The following is a 23,421-nucleotide window of genomic DNA, read 5'->3' as shown; positions in this document are numbered from 1 at the left end:
GTCTTGGAAGTCAACAGCTCTTCAGGTCATCTTCTGCACTGTAAACTATGGCTCTTGTAAATAAAATTCATTTATAGTAAACGTTTTACATTGTTATGGTCACTTTGGACTCATGGGGGCAGCAGAGGGCCACTTTTAGTGGACTGACTAGACCTCAGTCTTAAAGGATCTACACCATGTAACTTGGAGAGTCAAACTAGATTTTGAAGCTTGTAATGGTGAACTACCTTGTGTGTAATGCAGTGATTAAAGTGAAGATTAAACTGAAAGTATTAAATCCTTAAGTGCTCATTTACTGTATTAGGGTTGAGAGCCTTAGTGACCCACAATCATGACATAAGCCACCTTCTCCCCTTCCAAAAGGGATAATGCAAGGTTTTCTTAGGTCTACAAACCTACTGTGGTCTGAAAAAGGCTAAACTCCCTTTATGGGAATCTGCTCTAGACTTCTGATTTGAAAGGTAATTTACAGTGGTAAAAGAATAATTCCACAACAAAATTACACATCTGAGCTTGTGTATCTGTACAGTAATTTAGGTTAATGGGTTTTAAATTGGAGGCACTACCATGTCAAAGACCATGTGTAATTTGCTCCACTAAAGCTCTCTGAAGATCTGAATCTTATTTTGGGTCTAGTTAAGACCTGTTGGTCTTGTTGAGCATGTCAGTGATCTATTGTGCAGCTAAATTACATGCTTTATAGCCCTGTGGGAGCATGTGCAAGTTGGAGACTAAGTCTTGTGATCTTAAAATGTTTTAAACAGATTTTAGAAACGATAAACATCTTTAGAACTGATCTTTTGTCAATATCTGAATTTCAAATCAGTATTGATGTAAAACTGATCTGCATGTTGCATCAGAGGTGATTTAACTGCAAGATCCTTTTGGAAACTAGTCTGTGCTGCTAACACACAGGCTTTAAGAATGTTTGGGACAAATCTAATAAGAACTGCTTTAGATGATGCTGTGAACACAAATTTTGAGTCTGAGCTACTTCAGACACGTGTATGTGTGTGTGTGTGTGTAGGGAAATGCAACAATAAAAACAACTGTGCACGTTGGCCTTTATGTCTACACGTTAATCAGCTGATAAATGACAGAATAGGACTGACATTTTTCACTTCTCACCCTTCAGGGATTTGATTTTTCCCTGTGAAAGTGAAGTAGAGGCAGCCAATGCCATTAAAGCCATCTCTCGCTCCCTCCCCCTCTCTCTCATGATAAATTGGGAGGCTGGCTTTGTGCGAGGAGTCTGACAGGAGAGGGGAAGCAGAGCCCAGCTGCACAAAGATTTCCTCCATTTCACCTCAGGAGAATGGACAGCTCCAAAACAACGCACGCGCTCACAACAGGTTTGGTTTATCACTGACAACGTACTCTGGTGATTATCTGGAGGATTAAACCATGGGAACAGATGGAAATTCTATAACATAACCAGCTGGATACCTGCTTGAACAATGGCTCCCACAGTTGCAGCACAACATCTACCTAACCCCTGAGTGTAGGAAAAGAGCATCTCTTTGGAAGGTCAGGGGAGGGCGGGTTGCTGCCCAGCCCCATGCCTGCCCCCAGAAAATTTCTGGTGGCGTCCACCTCGCTGCCTTTGGCTTTGGGATGGGGCTGGAACCTGAGCTTGTATGTGGGGCTGTTCCTTGGGCTCCTGGTGCTCATGCTCCTTCTTCTTTGGATGCTTCTCAATCAGCTGAGGAACTCTGTGGCAAAATCCACGCTGCAGCCCAGTCGCTCATTCAGACAGCCTTCCTTTGAAAAGAGGATTCAGCACGTGCTGTGAAAAATGGGACAAATCTGCCAAAACACTGCCAGGACTGAGACTTGTTGGAGTGCTTGAATGTGCCTTTGTAGATTCATGTAAGAGAATCACTTTAAAAAAATGATTTGATTTGTTTTGGACTAAAGTGCTAATGTTGCTTCACAAATTAATAAAAGCTCATTCTCTTGTTTATAGAAAGCACTGTCTATTCTTTAAATAGCTTGTTATGTTGCCACAGGATTATTCTTTAAAAAAGCATGAAACACTCTTATCAATGTTCTTCTTAGTAAGTAAAATGTGTTAATCCTATGTAACAGCTACGTTTTTAATCTCTGCAATTAATGTGCACAGCTGAGCTCAAACATCTGGATTGTAGAGGAAAAAGCTCAAACCGAGATTAAATCTGCATTTCGATTCATGCAGATTAAAGCAATGCATTCAGGAGGGCAATTTGCACTCCTCTCATCTCATTGGTGAATTGGCCCGATAAGGATTGAGAATATGCCTTTGTCAGGAGACAAAGTAAATGAAACCCTTGAGGCAAAAGGCTAATATCAACTGCAAGAGCCCACGGGCTTATTGCTGTTTGATATATCTAAGCTATTTCTATTTATAAGTGGTTACGCTACACAGCCTGGGTCATTAGTTGAACCCTCGACTGTTGATTTTCTAATCTAGCAGCACAACACAACACACAGGGTGCTTCCACGTCATGCCTCAGTATTGCTCAGGAAGAGGGTGTAAACAGTGGCAAGTTTATGTAGAGGAAGAATCCATTAGCTGCTTCTTCCCATTTTCTGTAATTTGCTTAATACATTTTAAGGTTTTCTTCAGGGCTTAGATGAAACGCTTGGTAACACCCATTATCTGTTCATTTCACTAGAGTAAAGACTGAAAAATTAGGGAAACTTCCAGCCTGGCTCTGTCTGAAGCCAACTAACAACACAGACATAATAAAGGTTTCACAAAGCATTGATGGCGAACTTTGTTTTGATCCATTGCAAAAAAAACATAAATATTGTCATACACAAGTGCAGAGACCTTAATCCAGTATTTGTTGAAGGCTCTTTCACAGCAATTATAGCTCACAGTCTTAAGTCTGTCAGATTGGATGGGGATTGTCTGAGAACTGCCATCTCCAGGTCTCTCCATGATGTTCCATGGGGGTTTAAGTCTGTGCTGGAGCAGGCTTTCCTCAGTCCTAAGCAGCCTCCCTTTCCCTGCCACTTGGCATGACTTGTGCAATCTTATAAGGTGTGTCTGCCTTGCTAATGTATCTCCAATCAATTTCAATTCCCGTCAAGTCCTTAACTCTCGGGGGTAATTAAAGCCAACAGGATGCACCTGTCCACAATATGGAATGACACAGCAAAGTGTCTGAATTATTTTTTACTCGTTTAAAATTAAATCAGCAGCACACTTGTGCTAAAGCTGATGTGGTCTGATGTCATTCTGAAATCACTCTGCAAACTCTGAGTGATTAAGCATGTTTTACCAAATGCTGAATTATTTCTGTAAACATTTTCTCTCAAGATACTTTTAACAGACTATCTTAAAAACACTTATTTCAAACCAGTGAATCTTAAGGGAACAGGTTCGCCCACAGGTTATTTCAATCTAATAACAGTGTTTGCTCCCTTCAGCAAGAGACCTGTACTGTAGATTAATGAAGTCTGACAACGTGACTGCATGTTTTCCATCTTAGTTGCTGAACTGAAAATTGTCTGTAGTGACCTCACCACCATGCTGCTCTCCCAACAAACAGTAAAGTATTTGAATGCAGAACATGTACAGAAATAAAAATTCTTCTGATATACACATATAAATAAATCCAAACATGAAAAGAAGCAGCAGTGACCGGTACTGTAGCTCCCTGCAGGGCTTATCCCACAGCCAGAAGAAAGGGAGGTTGTGGTTGAGAAAAGATCAAAACACCTGATGAGATGTGGTGCAGGGTAGGATAAAGAATGTGACTACAGAAATGATGAGTCTGTCTTACCTTATTTTTAAATCTATTTTCTGGGAAGAACATTAAATCACCTGCCTGGAGATAATTAAATATAAATCGAGGTTAACTACACCTCTGAGCAAGAGAAGAAAATACGTTTTTAAGACAGCTTGCTCTTTTTGTGGCAGCAACATTATTAAAATTAGCATTTTATGAATTAAATAATGTATATTCAATCACGCCTTGCCACCCTCATACTTGTCTGTTAAATATAATTATGAAGCTGAAGCCAGGAGATGATTATGTTAGAGTGAAACTTAGACAAATACCTAGCTCCCACTGTTTCCAGTCTTTAAGTAGTTAAGCTATACCTTTTAGCTCTGGTCCCAGTGGTAGTGTAGTAATAGTAAATCTTCTCATCTAACACTCACTCATCAATACATGATTCAAACTATAATCTACTGGACTACTGTAGTCTTTAGAGTACTATGAATGTAGTCTAAAGACAGTAATTAGTAAAACTCCACGTAGTTAATGTTGGTATTGTGAATTTCATTGTCATGTTTTGAATTAATGCCTTCTGACGGTAAGCAGTGCCAGTTTAAATGGCTACAATGGGACTCCTATGGTTTGTTGTCATGTCAGTCATAAAGCTGCTCAGCCTGAAACTACTCGACGTGGTTCATAACAAAAGCGAGGCAGATGTCTTTCTCACTCACAGTCTCATAAAACTGCCTACGATATTACAACGTGATGTGTGGACGCTCCCGGAGGATCCATTAGGCCAGATAATATTTGTTATGGTGAAATGGTGCAGTATGCTTTTGATAACACATGGCCCACGCATAGAGCAGGACAGCAAACAGACCTGATCAGCGGTGGCTGGGGAGGCCCTTTGACTGATAACAGAGCTTATTGTCTGTCAGTCAGCACCTGACAAATTGAGCTGTCTGCAGCTCTGTACACCAGGGTGACCCTGGGCAGTCGGCTCCTGAATGAAGATCTCACATTTGAAACTGGCAACTCAGGAGGTGATAGTAGAAAGTGAAAGCAGCAGTTTGCAGGATCACTGACGTGGTTTATACTGTGGAACATGGCAACACGTGGAAGCTGTGTTTGCTTTCTTTCATTTGTGTGAGAACCTTTTGTAACAGTGTCAAGAAGCACGTATTTCTTGAAACAGCCTGCTATTAGCTTTCATAGCTAATAGCAGCAACAAATAGACATTCCCTTGGTCTTTAGTCAAACAATGTAAAGTAGAATTATTAAATTCCAGTTAAAATACTGTATTAATACTACCGGATATGCCCTATGCATGAGGCATTTCTAGTCATATTGATGCTTGATCACAACAACTGAGGTTGCAACTCCAACTTTTACTGCTCCACAACTTCCTGTTGCATGGAGACACAACTGTTTGCTTTTTAGTGTCTAGAGTCTGATTCCGTCAGCAAGTGGACCTTTTCTAAGTGCTTCCTTAAATTGGACTTCAGCCACAGAAAGCCATTTGCTGCCATGGTAAAAGCCACATTTAACAGTAATGTTTTCTCTTTTTCAACAAAAAGCTGAAATTTAACATTATTTCCTATCGAAGAATGCGGTTGTGTTGTTGATCAAGAGTAAAGGTTTTAAAAAAAGGAAATATGTCTGACCTTTGAAAAAACATTAAGACATTTTCAGTTTGAAATAAAATATACTTAAAAATATTTCACGATAGAATTAATTGCTGCATTAAGTATTTTAATATTATTACTTAACCCAATCTGGTGCTGTTGGTTTTAAACACAAAAATGTCCATTTGATCTGATAGGTAAATTATAAGCTGCCATAAGCTTGTTTGTTTGTGATGAAAGGAAATTGGCTCAGTGTCAGTCTGGGAGGCTTTTAGATGAAATAGCAAGCTTCTGTAACCTGATCACCTCCAAGATGGTGTTCACAAGTGCTCACTTTAATTAAGGTTTGCAGCGACGAGGACAGCAATGATGCTATGTGAGCTGCAGCTTGGCGCTTCGCTCGGCTGATCCCCCCGCTCTTATCAGACATTAAGCATCTCCCGTGTGTCCTCCTGATTGCCTTAACACGCATTTACCTCAGATTGACTACCTGGATAACATGTCATCAGAAATGTCAAGCATGAAACATAAAGGGAATGAAGCCTAATTAAAAATTGCAATGAAATCTAACTCATGACATGAACATGATTAGTTTGTTTTGTTTGTACTTTACACTCATATTAAAAAGGGAATATTGACATGTTAAGATTATTAACATTATCTAAACATTATCTAAAATACTTAAAATAAACACATTACAACAGTAAAATGCCACTTACATGTGTATAAGTTAGTAATAACACAGCTATAAATGCTTTGTTACTTTTAATTTTGATTCTTCAGGTACATTTTACTAATAATAGCACTTTTTCTTTAACAGTTTTAACACTGGACTTTAATAAGTGAATGATCAAAATACTTTTTTGATTGATTTAAACACATCATAAGGATTTTTTACATATTAATTAAAACATTTTGGGAAGTAAATATTTTACATTTTATCTCTGTTCAGATGAGTCTTCCCTTTAGGTTTTATCCTCACTCACTTTGATCTAGAATTATCATTTGCAATAAACTAAAAACCTGTAGGGATTGTATTTTACATTTTCCCCTGTGGATTTTTCTTTCATTAAGTGCAATTTAATATATGAGAAACACAGCTTGGAAGCTTAATCAGTTCCTGAGAAATGAAATCCACCCACAATAAAAACAGTTACCTGGTGACCTCAGGCTGTTTTGGAAACTTTTAACCCCTTGTCACATTTTGTTTTTGTATTGTTTTGTTGTTTTTTTTTATTCATGAGGTCACAATCTTCTGTTTGAAAGACAGCTAAGTGAAAGACAACACTGCATGCAGATGAGGTATCCTGTGTATCCTGTCAGCTCTCCCATGTGACGCTGCCACGACCGCCAGGAGGAGTTTTCGTTTTAAGGGATATAAAATAAAAAAAGCTTCTACCTGAGCCACAGATCACCTGTGAGGAGAGCAAAGACACACACACCTGTTGGTAAGAACAGAAACTAGTGACCATTTAGAAATTCCTCAGTCTGGATGGTGACACAGATGTTGAGCTGTTATTTTTAAGTGTATTTATAATTAAACACTAACTCATCTAATCTGCTCTCTTTCAGTTTATTGTCTTTCATCGGTGAAGCGATGGTGAGTGTTTCCTTTTATTTTTTTACATGATTGTTAAATGAAGTGCCCTCAAAATATGAGACATGCTGTGAAGATGATGAGACCTGTGTGTTTTAGTCGCAGCACCAGAAATGTGTAATGAGGAGAGTTTCCTCTTGAAAGGTCACAGTGAGACCTGCAGTGCATGATCAGTCATTAACAATACACTTCTTAACTAACTTCCAGCACCAGCCTTTCAACAGCTTTTGTTTTCTTTACCTTTTTTTCCACAAATTTAATTAAATCCTCATTTCTTCATTGCACCTGCTGCGATGACATACTCTGACTTCTAGACTATTCTTAGTTCACTGAAAGGACTTTGCACGAAGATGCACTCATTAGTAAAACATTAGTGGAACTGGTGCAGTATAGTCACACCGACAGGAAAAGAGAAGGAGCAGCTTCATTTGATACGCTTGATTTTATTTTATCCTCACAGTTCAGTGAGAGGCCTGAGACTGTCTGATGAGGATAAGTTGATTTAAGGAGTAAAGTGATGGCAAGAATTCTGTTTCAGGCGATGACGGTGGTCTAATCTGTACCATATTGTATTACCATGTGCATGGAAACTGCAGGTGTGAGCGTCTATTGTATCCTCACAGGGTTACAATTTCATCAGTGGACAGTTGGGAGACAATCCTCCCTGATGGCACTTTGGCTGACTGCTGTACCGTTTGAACAGTTGACAAAAGAAAAAATGCATTTTGTGATCAACATTGGCTTTAACCCCTGATTTAATGTCTCTGTTCTGTTCACAATGGTAGATTAGTCCTAGTTCTTCACTGCTGACACTAAGAGTAATGAAAACAGTAAATATTAAAACACAATAAAGTCTGTCTACTACTGAGAACAAATCATAGAGTTCCTGCTTTTAAGTTGTTGAAATTCAGTCTACAGTACTTTGGGGATAAAGCATTTACCTTGTAAACAACGCTCTGTAAGTGACAGTAAACAGATTTACACTAAAATGAAGCCTCACACTCAGAGGTGATCTGAGCTGTCTGCTAACACCAGCATGTTAACACAATATAACATGCTAGTGCTAAGCAGGTTTACCATGATCACCCCCTTAGTTTAGTGCATTAATACCAGCACTAACCATGTTAGTACATGTGCACAAACATGTACATTTGAGGCTGATTGTTCATATTTACTCAGGACCTCAGTGTACGCTTCATTTTTAGAGTAAATCTGTCAAATGTTTCAACAAACACTACGGGGGCACCACACAAAGTTAGAACATCTGGACAGCTGGATAGTGTAGTGGTAACATCTCCACCCTCCATGTGAGGGACTGGGGTTTGAATCCCTGCTGTGGCCTACCTCCAGTAGAGGTCCTAAATTTAAAACCTTACACAGTTTTGGTGTAACAGGCTGGTGAGAATAGTTAATCTAATATGGAGTTGATTCTGGTTCATGGGCACAAATTAAATATATTCATCAAGTTAATGGAGCAGAGAGTGTTTTGGTCATTTAGTAAATGTGGAGATATTTAACTGGCTCTATGAAAACTTTGACCCTCTGGTGCTGCTAGAGGAACATCAGGGGATTAGTCAGCGGGATTTATCTCTTTGGGACCATGCATGAAGTACAATAGCAGGAGACCAAGATTAGCATGACATGTTGACTAGCTTGGGACCTGGTGTCAGACCATGTGCTCGTTTTGTGTTAAATGTCTCCTACTCTGTGAGCTTTGTTTGTACAATTGTTCCTCACTGGATTCACCAGACTCTCTGACTGATGGATACCACCTGTACATGAGGAGCTGCATGTCCTCGAGATAGTCTGAAACAATTAATTTGTACCCATGAGAAATTATCAAATTATAAGAAAATGAGACTGTCGTACAGAGGAGTTGGGAACAAAACACTGTGCATTAGAAGAACAATAATAAATGTGATAAAACATGAAATACTGAAGGATCAAGAAGTTCTGAGTCAGTAACAAATGTGAATTCTTTTGTAGAAAACGGTTGTTTCTAAAGAGACATTGTGTTGTCACATTTAAACTCGCTTTCATGATGCATGCAGGCAGGATCAAGGCTGTGACACCTCAAAGTAAACATCCTCATTTTGCAGGAAGAGGCTGTTCTCTTGAATACATCATAACACACACAAGTTTAGTCTGTGTGTGAAAATAGATGACCAATATAGGAAATAATAAATAGAAACCCTGACTGGGAGACAATATTCTTTCACTTCTCCCACCTGTGCTGAGTTTGAAACAGGGCTGCAGCAGAGGCAGATGTTTTATAGCTTTTTCTTCAAATTATATTTTCCCTGAAGAGAAATATGGTTAAAAACAAGTGAGACATTGCATTTCTTTCGATTACCTGCGTGACACAAGCAGCAGCCATCCTTGATTTAGATCATATTTTTAGCAGCTGCCTCAGACTTTGGATAAACATTTAAACCCAGATGAATTTTGACTGCCTTTAGCGATATTTTTGGACACACCAATTTTCAATATCTTAACATTTTTAAACAAAAGAAAATGAGTTTTGTTCTTGCCAGCAGAGGGAATTGCATGAAAGACCATTTGAAGCAACACAAAGTGCTAAAGTTCTCAGATGAAATGCTTTTTTATTTAATTGATTCTTGCAAATGCTATAATTAAAGAAATTTAGAAATAAATAAAATGAGATTTTAACTGCAGCGTGGTCTTGTATTGGTTTCACTTAGTTCTACGCCAACAATAAAAACCACTGACAAACTATAAATCTCAATAACAGCCCAATATTGGCCTTAAAATGAAAGCAAACCAGTGTGTATGACGTACTCAACATTAGTATTAGCTGTGTAAAACACACACAAGCTTGCACATGTAAACACAGTGTATCCTCTTCAACAGGCCAACATGTTGTTAGAAGCATTACAGTGTTTGTTTTTTAAATGTTTTAAACATTTATCTGTGTTCTTCTCTTCCCACAGGCATACAGAGGCAGTGTTAGACCTTTTGTCCACTTCAACGCCAAACATGATGCAGAGATCCTCAATAAAGCCATGAAGGGAATTGGTCAGTTTTCTCAAGATGAGCTTCTTTTGACTTCTCACGCAGATTTTATTCCACTTTAATCTACGTCATACCTCCCAAAACTGTGAAAGTTCATCCCTCCATTATCTTAACAACTGTTGAGAGGCAGGCTCCACCGGTCGCCAGTCGATTAAACGGCTGACACACAGAGACAAACCATCACACTCACATTCACACTTAGGAGCAATTAAGAGTCACCAACTAACTGCACGTCTGCATGCTTTTGAAAGATATCAGACGTTTCTCAGCCCTCTGGAGGGTTTAGTTCAATACATCATCAAAGATGAATAAACTATACATTTGCATAACACAGTCACTCCCCAACAGCTTCATCCCACATTTAAACTAGCAGTTTATTTGCAAACTCCCACAAGTGACAGTTCATGAGTGTCTCATTCTCATGTCATTAGTGCTGCTAAATAATGTAACGTTTAGAACCAGCAGCGTTTTTACAGTGCAAATTAAGTCTATTCTCTAAATCCAACAATAAAATCACAGCTGTCATGGAGGCATTTTCTCTTCTCAACAACAGGTGCAATCCTTCGACAACACACAGGAAATAATTGTACCTTTCCAGCGTGTTTGGTCTAAGTAGAGGAGAAACTAATATTCCAAAAACATGTCACAGTACTAAGCCATAAGCCAAGTGCTCTGCAAAAACTCCACAGTAATGAGCTCTCACCGCACCGCCACCAAACAAACAAAGAATAATAAAAAAAAAAATAAAGACAGGACGGACAGTTCTTTGTATGTGTACTTAGGGAGTAGTCTACACAATATAAACCATACAGACAAAGTGAAAACGATATTTTAAATCTACTAATTAATTAGTAGCAAACACAGCTCCGAATCTTCTCAGGTAAGTCAGCACAAGCTTCTCACACCTGGATTTGTTCAGTTCTCATCAAATCTGTCCTGTACCTGTCCCTGCTGCCGAGGTGCATTCTTCCATTTCACATTTATTGAGGCCACTGTGCTCCTGGGACCACTCCAACATGTTTGAAGTGGTTTACAGAGAGTTTCTTTGACTTCATGGCTTGGTGTTCCCCTGTCTTGCAGTGTGACATGTGGGACGTTATGGGTTGTTTCTTTACCTCATTGATGAGTGTTTGTTGTGTTCTTGAGGTTATGTTGACCGTCCGCCCACCTCTTGGTAGAGTAGCCTCAGTCCTAAGGTGTCTTCATTTGTAGATTGTTTGTCTAACTGTAGACCGGGGAATTTCTAAGCCTTTGAAATCCCTTTTTAACCCTTTTCTGCTTTATGCAAATCAACAATTCTTTATTGTAACTCCTCTGAAAGCTCCTTTTGGCGAGGCATGGATCACATAAGTATATTCTTCTTGTGAGGATCAAATTCAAAAAGTTTGATTGTTTTTTGACAGTCGAAGTAGATCTAGTCCACACCTTCAAAATTATCATCTTAACGTATGCTAACACCTGACTGTGTGTTAGCATAAGCTTCATAAAGGCTTCACATACTTTTTCCATTCGCACCTTGAGGTTTTTATGGTTGTTCTCAATAAATAGCTGCAAATAGATCTATCTAAATACATGCCTTAGCATGAATAATATGTATACTTTTTTTTTTACAAGCAATACTACATGTTGGAATTGGTGTACTGTGACAGTAAAATGAAAACTGCTAATATTAGGCACTAAAAAAATGATTTAGTAATACTTACCTAAAATTAAAAACAGCAAAGTGAATACACATTTCCTTGCATGAATATGGTTAAAAATAAAATAAGCCATGAAGGGTTTTACTTACCTTGAAATAGAGCATTAAGTGCTCCTGACTTGCGGAGGATTATCTGGTCACAGTGTCTGCATGTTGCCCATGGTCTAAAATAAAGTGGAATAGTTTTGATACGTAGCTGCGTATCTGAGCAGAACATTTTGACAGATTAATGATGTGTGTCATGTTTGTTTGTTTGTTTTTTTAGATTTGCTCAATTATGTTCAGGTTTATTTGGTTTAGTTTGACCTTTGACCCTCTTTTCTTTTCTCGTGAGATTCACACTGCAGTGGAAACATCCTCCTGCAGTCATTAGTGTAAATCAATGGGCCCATATACGTCTATAGTAATGAATGTACTACAGGCAGACCTCTATGTATTAACAATTACGACAAATACTTCCCTACATATAACCAGCATCTTTTTCCATTTTATCTTCTTCCTGTCAGGTTAGTGCTCTTAGAATAAGAATAAATAGGAAACATCCGCTTGATTTCATGTGTGACTAAAAACTCAGAGGACAACAATCATGGCCAGACTTCACCTCTGTCTATATTCAGAGCCGTCATTCGAGATCAGCAGGGCTTTGTACCATTATTACCTTGGACTAATTTAATATTTCTTCAGCCTGTTTGTCTTTTTCCCTGAAAAGCTGTTTGAATCCAAGAGGTTCGCTCTTTATTACTGGCTGTCAGTAGTTGTCAGGCCGGTGGGGATGTTGTGAAGCTCAGAGACTGGTTTATGCTGCTTTGATTTCTGATTCAGGTACGGATGAAGATGCAATCCTCATGCTCCTGACGGCGCGCAGCAACGATCAACGCCAGCAAATTAAGGCAGCGTACAAAAAGGCCTTTGGAAAGGTAAGGTGAGCCACTGAGAAACATTAGCTGTCAGATTAATGGGGGGGTCACAAATCCTGTCAGCCGCTGTGTCCTCCATAGACTTTTTCTGAAGCAGACTTTTTTATTTTAGTTTTTTTACCATTTCTCTTTCTGTGGCCTCAAGTCTATTGATTACTACTAATGACAAAACTTTTTAAAATGGCCACAAGCTAAATCCTGGAACAGCTGAGCAAACTTTACTCAAAATAAGTCAATTTTGTTTGATTGAGGTCTGTTTTTCAGCCACAGATTGATACACATTGGTGTTGTGTTTACTGTGTGTGAATGTCAAACAATGCTGGAAACACTGCTAGCTTTAGCTTTTTATAACATTTATAAAAATGTTTATTTTATCATTAACATTTATAGGATCAAGATTCCTAAACTGGGAACCAATAGACTAAGTGTACATTAAACATTCATCTCAGACTTTTCTGTCATTAAAAAACAAAGAGCAGGAATTGACACTGTGTATTGCAGCAATCACACACATGAAAGTCATCGCAGAGGATGCATGAAGTCCAATTTCCTACAGTCTCCAGAGTGCAGTGCATTTTATGCTCCTCTTCGCTTACTGTTCTATCACACTGTCAAGTTATTTTATGACCACCTCTGGACTGAAAGCACCAAGTTAATTTGCTTTCTGTCAAGTATTCTGGTAAATGTAATTGTAGCCCGAAGTATAAATAGACAAGGGAGGTAGATAGATAAAATTTACATTGGAAAGTCACAAAGTAGGCTGTGAAAATCTCTCACTGTTAGAGGAATAAGCCACTGAATGCGTCTATTTGCTTTTATCACGTTCTAAAATGTAATAACTGCAAGAGACACTGCCTTAAAACTGCTCATTTGCAGTAATGTCTGGGACCACAAGTGATGCCAGGAATTTAACATAAAATCTAAAGGCCAGTGCTGTAACAGACATATATATTGGGAGATCGTGCTCCTGCGTCTCTTTCAGTTAGTTTCATTCGCAGTCTGTCTCTTCTGTTCTCTAATGTGCCTCTTCACAAACATTTTATGGGGATTTGAATTGACTGGTTTTTAACAGATGAGAAAATGAGACAAGAAATTGGAAACATGTAAAACGGAGGTGGATTATGTAATATGTATAAATAAAAGGATCTTGTGTTAGAGAATATTCTTGTCTGCATATTGGAGACTAGTGGGCCAAGTACTGTGGATTTTAGGATCCTGTGGGTGGTATACAAATCAGACAAATGCTATTACTCGCTCTTTTCATCAACTCCAATCAGGTTGTGCTCCCTGCATAGCCCAGATATGTGAATCATAGCACTCAAATCAATGTAGATGAAGTTATCTGTGAGTAATACTGTGTGTACACAGTGATATCGTGGTTATTTAGGGTATTATTGAACAGTTTCTGTAGGTTTCTCTCCTCTCATGGAGATTCTCATTTCTCTGTATACTTTTACATTGGACACTTTTTTCCTGTCTCTCTGCTGATGTGATGTTGTTGATGCTATTATAAATACATTCATTACTGTTCATGAATTTAAAGACTATAGCTTTGAACTGTAACTTCGATTACTGATAAAAGCTTTGCAGGAATTAAATCACGTAAAAGTAAAATTCTATACAAACTCAGTTTCCATCGTTTTTGTTTCCTGTGTCATTTATCACTGTCTGACCACAGGACTTGGTCAGTGCACTGAAATCGGAGCTCGGTGGCCTGTTTGAGAGTCTGATTGTGGCCTTGATGACCCCGTCCGCCTCGTATGATGCTGCCCAACTGCACAAAGCTCTCAAGGTAACTAATGACTTTCCTCTGATAATATGCAAATTAGTCAAAACTTTCTGTTTTTGTACTGTTGCTCCAACACTGAACAGAGCAACCTGTCGCATGGCCGACATTTCAACTTGTCACATCAGTAAAACACAGGTGTAAACTAATAACAGTGATTAAACTTCCCTTCTATTCAAACCTTGCCAATAAACCAGCATGCATAATACCAGGACCCTGGCACTGGCACATGCTATGGAACTCAGCCATTATTCATACTATTAGTTCAACCCGTGAGTGACAAGTTGAAATGTCTGCCAGGAGACATTTGACATTTAAAACGTGACTAAATGGTTTATAATCACCCGAAGTAAACTCATTACAAAGAGGTCTTTGTACCACTACCTTCTATAACCCAGTAGGATCTTCATACAGACTTTCTGTCATCATAATGACTAACAGGTAGCTAATGTTCCTACTACTCCCCACTCCACTCTCAGTGCAGAGCTGATATTTTCTTACTAAGGAAGTAAGACCCACATCCCACACACATGCACACAGTGTCTAGTTGAGGTGTCTATACAAAGCATCAAGAGGTAATGACTGAGATATATGGAAATGGGCAGTAAAACACAGCTTTTCCTTCCTACTCTGACCTGGGATTTGTGAAATAATTATAAACATATGAACATAATCAAGCAAAGTTGATTCTACATCTAATAGATTAATATCTGTATGAAAAAAACAGATGGCAAACTAGTTCCAACTTGTTCCACATCAAGATATTTGCACTATTGTTTGATTAATTACTATAAAGTGTCTTTCAAATGTTGTCAACAGCGTCATAATACACTACTTTCTTAATAGAGCACTTTTGTGCTGTATGTATTAGAGTGTGTACTTCAGCTTCAGTTAATCAGTAATGAGATTGAGTTAAAGATTTTGAAGTGGTACTGAGTTGCCACCTCTGTTACTTATAGTGTCAAAGGCACTTAAAGCATATTTATTATTTAATATGTGCATCATCAGTAGCACCATATAAAGAGCCAGGCAGGATGAACAGAGCTGAAATGAAAGAGAATATTGGACCTAAATGTTTTAGGTGTCCAGAAATATGACTTCACATGATGATGTGTAGTGTAGGTAGTTGCAGCTTGTTTTGGAGCTCTTCTGTTGCCAAGGAGCTACAACAGTCAAATAGACAATTTATGATCTAGGAACTTTATTGTGGAAACAAAATATTAGCATTCAGCTATGAATGAAAACAAAGGCAAGGACACAAATCAATTAATGTCGTCTACAAAAGATTCTTTGTATTGAATTTTAGCATGAAGCGGATTTCATTGTCACTGTGATTAGTTAAGGTCAGATCAGCATCTGTATATAATATAAAATATAATATAATACAAAAATGACCTGCTAGCAGCAGCATTATAACGTTACAGAAACACTCAGGACAATATATGAGTTCTCTAATGAAAATGATCTTTAATATGACGTAATTTTCATAAATGGACTAATGTTTCAAATCAAACTCTTTGATGCTGTTATAACTTATAAATGGTGCTTTTTTTGTTCTCATTATTGTTTAAACACATTTCCATTTCCATTACTAGTGCAAATGAAATGTTCAATCAATGTGAAGGCAAAACATTTAGGACTTGGCCTCGATGTTCCCTTTACACCTACTGCTCCATTTGTTTAGCACATCACACATTTTTAGCCGTGAGGTTAATTACACCAAAGCGAAGTGAATCTCAAAGCTAATTAGTGCTCAGCCCATTCATTCCCTAACTGCACACTTTCATTGTGCAGTGCTCATAAACTATACTTCTTCTAAAGTACTTGTCTACTACAGTATTCTTAATATTTTCTAAAAGAATATTTAACTTATTTAGTCTTTAAATGCAACGATCATGTTAAGTTTGTGTTTGTGTTTGGTTCCCAGGGAGCTGGGACTGATGACGATGTGCTGATTGAGATCCTGGCCTCCAGGACTTGTGAGCAGATAAAAGAAATCAATAAAGTTTACAAGAAAGGTGAGTTAGTTGGCATCAAATGCAGACAGTCAAGTTGACTGTGGTTATGGTTCATTCTGATTCATTTCATTTGATGAAACAACTGATGCTCACATTTTCATGGGGAGAACAAATTTTAATTTGTAGAATTTCTGGTTGTGGTGTCTACAAGTGAGTCTGTGCATTGGTTTTATGGATCACATTAATTAGTCGGCTGGTAGAGTGGTGCAAAATTGATCTGTTGATAAACTCAGAGCATGATGTGACTGAAAATTAAAAATTACTTCACCTTCAGATGTTTTATTTTCTTTCTTTTGCCCAAAAATCAAGTAATTTGGCAAGAAAACAATATGGATTGACACAAAAAATCCCACCAAGGTCCAAAAGCATTTCCCCTATAGCCTAAAATAATAAAAGAGGCGTCAAACAAACAAACAAGGTTAGTTTGTATTATCTCTGTTGCGGATTTTTAAACCCAGAGCCCAGAATGTGTTTTACTTTTGGGACATGATCACAATGTAAAGTGTAAATGTGTGTGGACTTAGCCGGAGCACACAGGTGGCGACAGTGTCAGATACTCTAATCTACTAATGCATATGTCCCCTCTCTCGCCTCATTTTCTTTTTTTTCTACACATTTCAGACCAGAGGATTGTGTTTGTGCTGCTAGTTTGGTTTTACAGCACAGAACCTAAAAGCATAATGCTGCAACCACACTGGTTTCCCAGTATAATATGTAGTAGTGAATACTCTGCATCTGCCTTAACACTTAAATGTCTCAATATAATAATGTATCTGAAATACCATCTTAAAATTGCAGCAAAGCACAATGGAAAATAGTAGGTGACAATGATCTGGGCAGAAGAGAAAGCTAAGCTGTTTGTTATCCTGCTAATCAAATATCTCCTGTCGGAGTTCCTCCTGCATAACGAAGGACAGCCCACTCGGGTCGATTGCAACCATTAGTGACTATTGTGACAGGAAGCGTAAGCAATCTTCTGTCCCTCTCCCTTTCCTTCCTGCAGAATTTGGCGGCAAGTTGGAGAAAGATATCTGCAGTGACACCTCAGGGAGCTATCAGAAACTACTGGTGATCCTGCTGCAGGTAGAGATGGGGCTGCTCCAGAGAGTTATGTTTCCCGATAATGAGAGCCTCTGGTGATGCCAACACAAAGTCATGAGATGTTTAGTTGCGGGTGGTGGTGGCAGCAGAATGCATCACAGCTGGTTTCTCAAATGTGTTTTGGTTTACGGACAGAAATGTAATCTGTCTGTAATCTGTGCTTCTGGCGCATTCGACAGAATCTTCAGGGGTTGTGTTGGTTGAAAGAGGCTCTGAGCTCACAGTGTTTTCATCCACGCTGACTTACGTTTGCTTTCTGTTTGTCTGTTGTCAACCTGTCTTTCTACCTTTGTCTGGCTGTGAAGGGGAGCAGGGAGCAGGGAGTAGACGAGGGACAAATAGAGAAGGACGCCAAGGTAAGAAGCAAACAGAGAGACCAAGAAAAGAGTTGATAGAAAGGATTGTTTTCTTTATCACACATCATGTTAATGTTCATGTCAACTTTTTTCATCAACAAAATTTGTGTTTCTACTTCACAGTTTATGAAATTATGGTACAATAAAAGAAAAAGAATTGAAAGCATGAACTTTCTGGTCACTTTTAACTGCAATAAAGACTGGAAAATTTGAATTTAACATACTGTAGAGCAGATATTTAAAAATTAAATTGTGAATAAATAAATACATTGTGCCACAGGTAAGTGCGGTGACCCCATTCCAGATATGTCTTAGTTTCATGATCGCCTTTCAAATGTCATTTTAAAGATTTGATCATGTTTGTGAGCTGCTCTTTAAAGTGCAGTAAAGCTAAAGGTCTAAAGGTCTTCTCCGTAGAGCAGTCAATAAAATAAATTAATTAAAGGTTATTAACCTTCAGGACTGGAACATGTTGTTTCTTATATGCCATTACTGACTGCTGATATTGAGCTTTAGGACATAAATAAACATTAAGGGGTCATGTTTTCATGATACCAGTCTTACTGGACCACACTGTAACAACACTGCTGCAGTGTTCTGTAAATAAATAAAGAATGTTTTATGCAATTAAATATATATTGATTTATTTTACGAGCTAATTTTCCGACCATCTGATGAGGAGTCAGTTCTACAGGTGCAGGATGTGAAATCCAGGATTTCAGACAAACTGACAGAGAAGAATAACACAACACACGGTCCTACATCAGCGCTGTCATTTCTGCTCGGCCTGTGTGTTCCATTAAGTCATGTCAGCACACAAGTTTCCGTGTGTGAGTGTGTAATTGCCATTGCAGGACTTGTATGCTGCTGGTGAGGGAAAGCTTGGCACAGATGAGGAAAAATTCATCACAATTCTTGGGAACAGGAGCGCAGAGCATCTCAGAAGAGGTGAGTGTGTGAGAGGTTGTTTGTGCCAATGTGTTTGAGTGTTGTCAGGTGTGCACAGTGTTCGTTGTGACAGAGAAACAATAATAGGTGTAAAAACTGAGCAATGAATGTAAAAAAACAAAAACAAAAGAAAAATTGTGCATAGAAACACACAAAAGAGAGGTTAGAGAAAAGGTGGCGAGGTTTGTTCAGCTAGTCAGTCAGGGCCCCACATAAACACACAACACACTAAAAAATTAAACAGACTCAGAAAACATGGAGCTAGGTAGGAACATCAGTAGAAAGAGTTGGCATTGAATGTCTGTGCATCAAGGTACTCAGCAAGGCCTCAATAATGTTCAAAAATATCAATATCACCAGTTTGGGAACAAAATGATAAATGGGTGCAAACTAGAAAACAATGAAGTAAAATCAGGAAAACTATGAAAGATACAACTGGAAATTTAAACTTAACATTGTCCTGGTCTAAAAATCTGATTTTGTTGATATCAACACTAAAACCTTTATAACAAGTCACATGACTTCTTTAGATTTTTAATTCTAACCATAACAAAGTGCCCTGAGTTCTAGAAAAATAACCAAAAAAAGTGTAGTAATGATTTAATTAGACAAATTAGATGATGTACCATGAAATTGTTATATTAATCAACATGGCTGCTATTATATTCCATATAAAACGTACATGTAGTTATGCTTAGAGTTTAGTTGTACATGTAAAAACCAACAAATACTACAACCAAAACTATCATGTAGTTAATTTGTCCAAACCCTCAAATAGCACTATAGTGGCTGATGAATACTTGAGTTTCCTGTTTGTCCACAGACTGAACCAAGGAGTGAAAGCAACATTAATGTAGAAAATATAGGTGGAATTTGGAAAATTCACCTTCATTTAATGTCACATAATGAGCACAAGTTTCTTTATTTATACAGATGTGGGTTTATTTGTGGTTGTTTTGTTATCTGTAGTGTTTGATGCCTACAAGAAGCTGTCTGGCTCTGATATAGAGGACAGCATTACAGGCGAGACCACTGGGAATCTGGAGAATTTACTGGAGGCTGTGGGTAAGATCAGTGATTTAATAGGATGTTACTTAGAATGAAATACAGCAAAGTATAACAGACAATAAAAATCCATGTCAGTATAACATCAGATTAAAATGACAAAGTTTTACATAGATTGTGTTTTATTTCTCCACAGTGAAATGTATCAGGAGTGTCCCAGAATACTTTGCTGAAGGCCTGTATAAATCTATGAGGGTAGGTGTCAGCGTCTACTTTACTGTAATATAAATTAAATGAGACATCCAGGACAGAGAATATAAAACAAGAATTACACAAAGAGTTCTAACAGAAAAACACGGAACATGTTTGTTTAACTGATGCAGGTTTAGTCCTGGTGGGTCCTTAAAGGAACATTATTTAGAAATACAGCTTTTTATTTCCATTTTTAAAAACTACAGACTGAATATCACATCATATAATGTAGTCAGTTTTGCAAAGATATTGAGATTGATTTATTTGCTAATAAAAGTCTTTAAAACGTGTTGTTTACATTTGTTCCTTAATATAACACAGTTAACTCAATTTAAACTGAAGCTGTAGTTTTTAGAACACAGAGTCTGTGCCTCTGGTCTGTACCTCGTTAACTCCAGCTACTGAGTTTGTTTCTGTTTAGCGCGCTGGAACCGACGACAACACCCTGATGAGGATCATGGTGTCGAGAAGTGAAGTGGACATGTTGGACATCAGAGCCTGTTTCAAAAAGAAGTACGGGGCGTCTCTTTACACCACCATCCAGGTACTGCTCAGTAAATCTATAATTACCTTCCTCAGTATTTCTTCACATTCACTTTGTGCTTTTTGTGAAACCTTGAATATTTTAGAGTAAAAAAACTGCAGTGAGATGATTTTTCTCTCCTGATGTCCTGCTGAACATCCTCAGCGTGTCTTTAAAGCACCAGCTGGGTGCACTGTGCTGCTTATGCACCATTCATGTCAGTGCAGTGATGGAGTGGAGATAAGCGATTAACTTTAAATGCCACGTTCAGACTGCTTCTCAGCTTTTCACTGCTGAAGCTGAATTAATCTATTCTCCTGGAGCCAGATGTTCCTACAGTGACTAGTTATTTCCATCCTCCAGGACAATCTCAGATGCTGAATAGATAAATATGACATTATCAGATAATGAAGTAAAAGGCAGTAAATTATGTGGGTGAACTAATACAGTATTTTTACAGTTTTAGTAGAGGGGATTATAGCAAGTATTATGTCAAATTACCGCATTTGACCCAATTTCATGTCAGTTTCATGAGTTTTCAGAATAATAAACCATTCTCACAGGGCACATTTTAACTTATTAAAACACATTTATCACTAATAACATGAGAAATAGCTTTTAATGGTCCTTTTATTACATGTTTCTCATCATGTTTGGTCACTGTCATGGTGCTCTGGCACCTCCAAATGGACTGGAGCCATTTTTAATGCAACATCTGTGCATTTCTGTTATAATACCAGCATGTGAGTTACCAAGAGGAGCAACTGGCTATTGTCAGTACAAAGTGTTATTTAATACGTGATCAGTGCAGTCCTGCAACTGTCTTGTTGGCTGATGTGAACACTCACAAGTTGTGCACATGGGAAACATTCCCATCACTTCCCTCATTCCCACAAGACCCAAGACGAAATGTCTCCTGTGAAAAACATTTTTTCACCAATTTCTGTCTCCTCATAATGTGTGTGTAGGATCTTAGCAAACACTGCAACTGAGACACTGAGTCACAGCACGTTTGTCAGTACATGTGTCACCTTATGATGAGTACATTCATAGAACATCGCAGGTTTGTGGTGGCATCAATGAAATCGAGTTGGGTTGTTTTCACTGAGTTAAAGTGACTATTTTTAGTTAATTTTTCTTATTTTGTACATCCTTATTTTGTAGTTGCACAGTGATGCTGAGATGCAATAAACTGAGGACAAAGGTGTGGAAATTCATGACATGGGACATGTTATTGTAATAAATGAAACAGGAATTATCAATAAGTGGAAATAACAGAGTCAGTATACAGTATGTGCTCTGAATACAGTCACACAGTAAGTACAGTAAAGTTATAATAAATTCTTGATTATGTGTTGGGTTGTCTTTGCAGGAGGACACGGCTGGAGACTACCAGAAGGCTTTACTCTACCTTTGTGGTGGGAATGACTAAAGTTCGAAGATGTGTTGAGCAGCACTGAACTTTTGTTTGCTATTGATTGAATTAGTGTGAATTACCCACTTATCAGATGCAGTTGTGATTTTAATATAAAACACAATGTGTGCTATGTTTGATGTTTGGATAATTTTATATAGACGGTTCCGCTTGAGTCATATTTCCACATAACGTCAGTAGTTATGTGTCACAGCGAGTGTTAAATGCATCTTAGAAAATACAATACTGCTGCTGAATTATTAAACTCTACATGTTGACATCGCTCCTGCTCTCATTAATTACAAATGAGGTGATGCGGACTTCAGTTGCACTGTGGCGATCAATAAATAATGGACACTATTAGACACATATCGACTCCTATAAACACTTCTACAGATTCTGTGTCTTTCTGCACGAAAAGCTGTCAGACATATAGATCAGTAGATTGGAAGTGACTGTACTTTGATGGATTTGTACCACAGGGTGGCAGCAAAGTTCAAACATAATTTGACTTCAACATGGGGACGTGAGGAGGGAGATATAAGGTTTACATGGATAAACACACACTGGACCAACTATGTGCAGACCATGCTTTTAAATGTAGATTTCTGAACTTGCATGTTTAATATCTTAGATCTGAACTGTCCTACAACATACACTATTCATGATATGTCTCCAGTTTGGGTGGTTAAACCAGTTGTTTATCAGTGAGAGCGACTCAGTGCTCGTATGGCCTGTGGCTGCGAGCTCTCCGTGTGTTATATATCACCTGTGGTCTGTGCTGGATGCTCATTTCCACTGCAGGAAACAGCTGCTGTAAACAAGCCTTCACTGTCACATTTCATTCTCCACTTTACAAAGGTGAAGTCGCATTTTTTTCCAGTTCAGCTCAGTTACATAACTTCTTTTATTTCTGCTGATTCTCAGCTGTAGTTTGGTTATTCCTCATCTCTATTTGGAAGACGTTTGTCAGTTTACGCTGCAGCCAGAGAATCTGCTGCATGAGGTTTTGGTCAGTTGCTCGGTCCAGACAATGCAATATTTGTGGGGTTTCCTTAATTCCCCAATCTTAGGTAAAGCTCTTTATGAACCAAATTCCCATTAACACACATATACAAAGGCATTCATGCATAATCTGGACCTCACACACACATACACACTGTGCCAAATCTCCTTAATATCTGCAGTGCTGGGGTGTGTTCTCCCCACTTTCTGTTTGACCCACAAGTCCCACAGCGCTCAGCCAATCAGGAGCCACCGGCAGTCAGGCCACCCATAAGTCTAGACCATCCACAGTCCACTCAGCAAGGACACGTTGGCGCAACAAGTAAAAAGACAAGTGGAAACATTTTTATCACACAGTTCCTCTACAGCTGAGAGGTGGTGTCACCAAACTGAACCATCCCTAAACGTCTGCTGCTCGACACAGCAGATAACAGC

The 23,421-nt window shown here is 38.4% G+C and overlaps 1 protein-coding gene across 1 annotated transcript; it reads left to right on the top strand.

The window, feature by feature from the left end:
• The first annotated feature begins 1,558 nt into the window (after positions 1-1,558).
• On the top strand, positions 1,559-22,131 carry anxa5a (annexin A5a). Its single transcript, XM_026358432.1, has 12 exons — positions 1,559-1,783; positions 9,881-9,965; positions 12,484-12,578; positions 14,257-14,370; positions 16,292-16,382; positions 17,386-17,465; positions 17,789-17,839; positions 18,694-18,787; positions 19,757-19,852; positions 19,989-20,047; positions 20,466-20,588; positions 21,940-22,131. Exons 1-12 carry the CDS (start codon positions 1,559-1,561, stop codon positions 21,997-21,999), a joined length of 1,173 nt encoding a protein of 390 aa, XP_026214217.1. The 3' UTR covers positions 22,000-22,131.
• The last annotated feature ends 1,290 nt before the right edge of the window (positions 22,132-23,421 follow it).

This window comes from Anabas testudineus, chromosome 10, assembly GCF_900324465.2.
Source record: "Anabas testudineus chromosome 10, fAnaTes1.2, whole genome shotgun sequence".
NCBI lineage: Eukaryota > Metazoa > Chordata > Actinopteri > Anabantiformes > Anabantidae > Anabas > Anabas testudineus.
The sequence above is the reverse complement of the archived record's forward strand: the minus strand, read 5'-3'. Positions and strand labels throughout refer to the sequence as shown.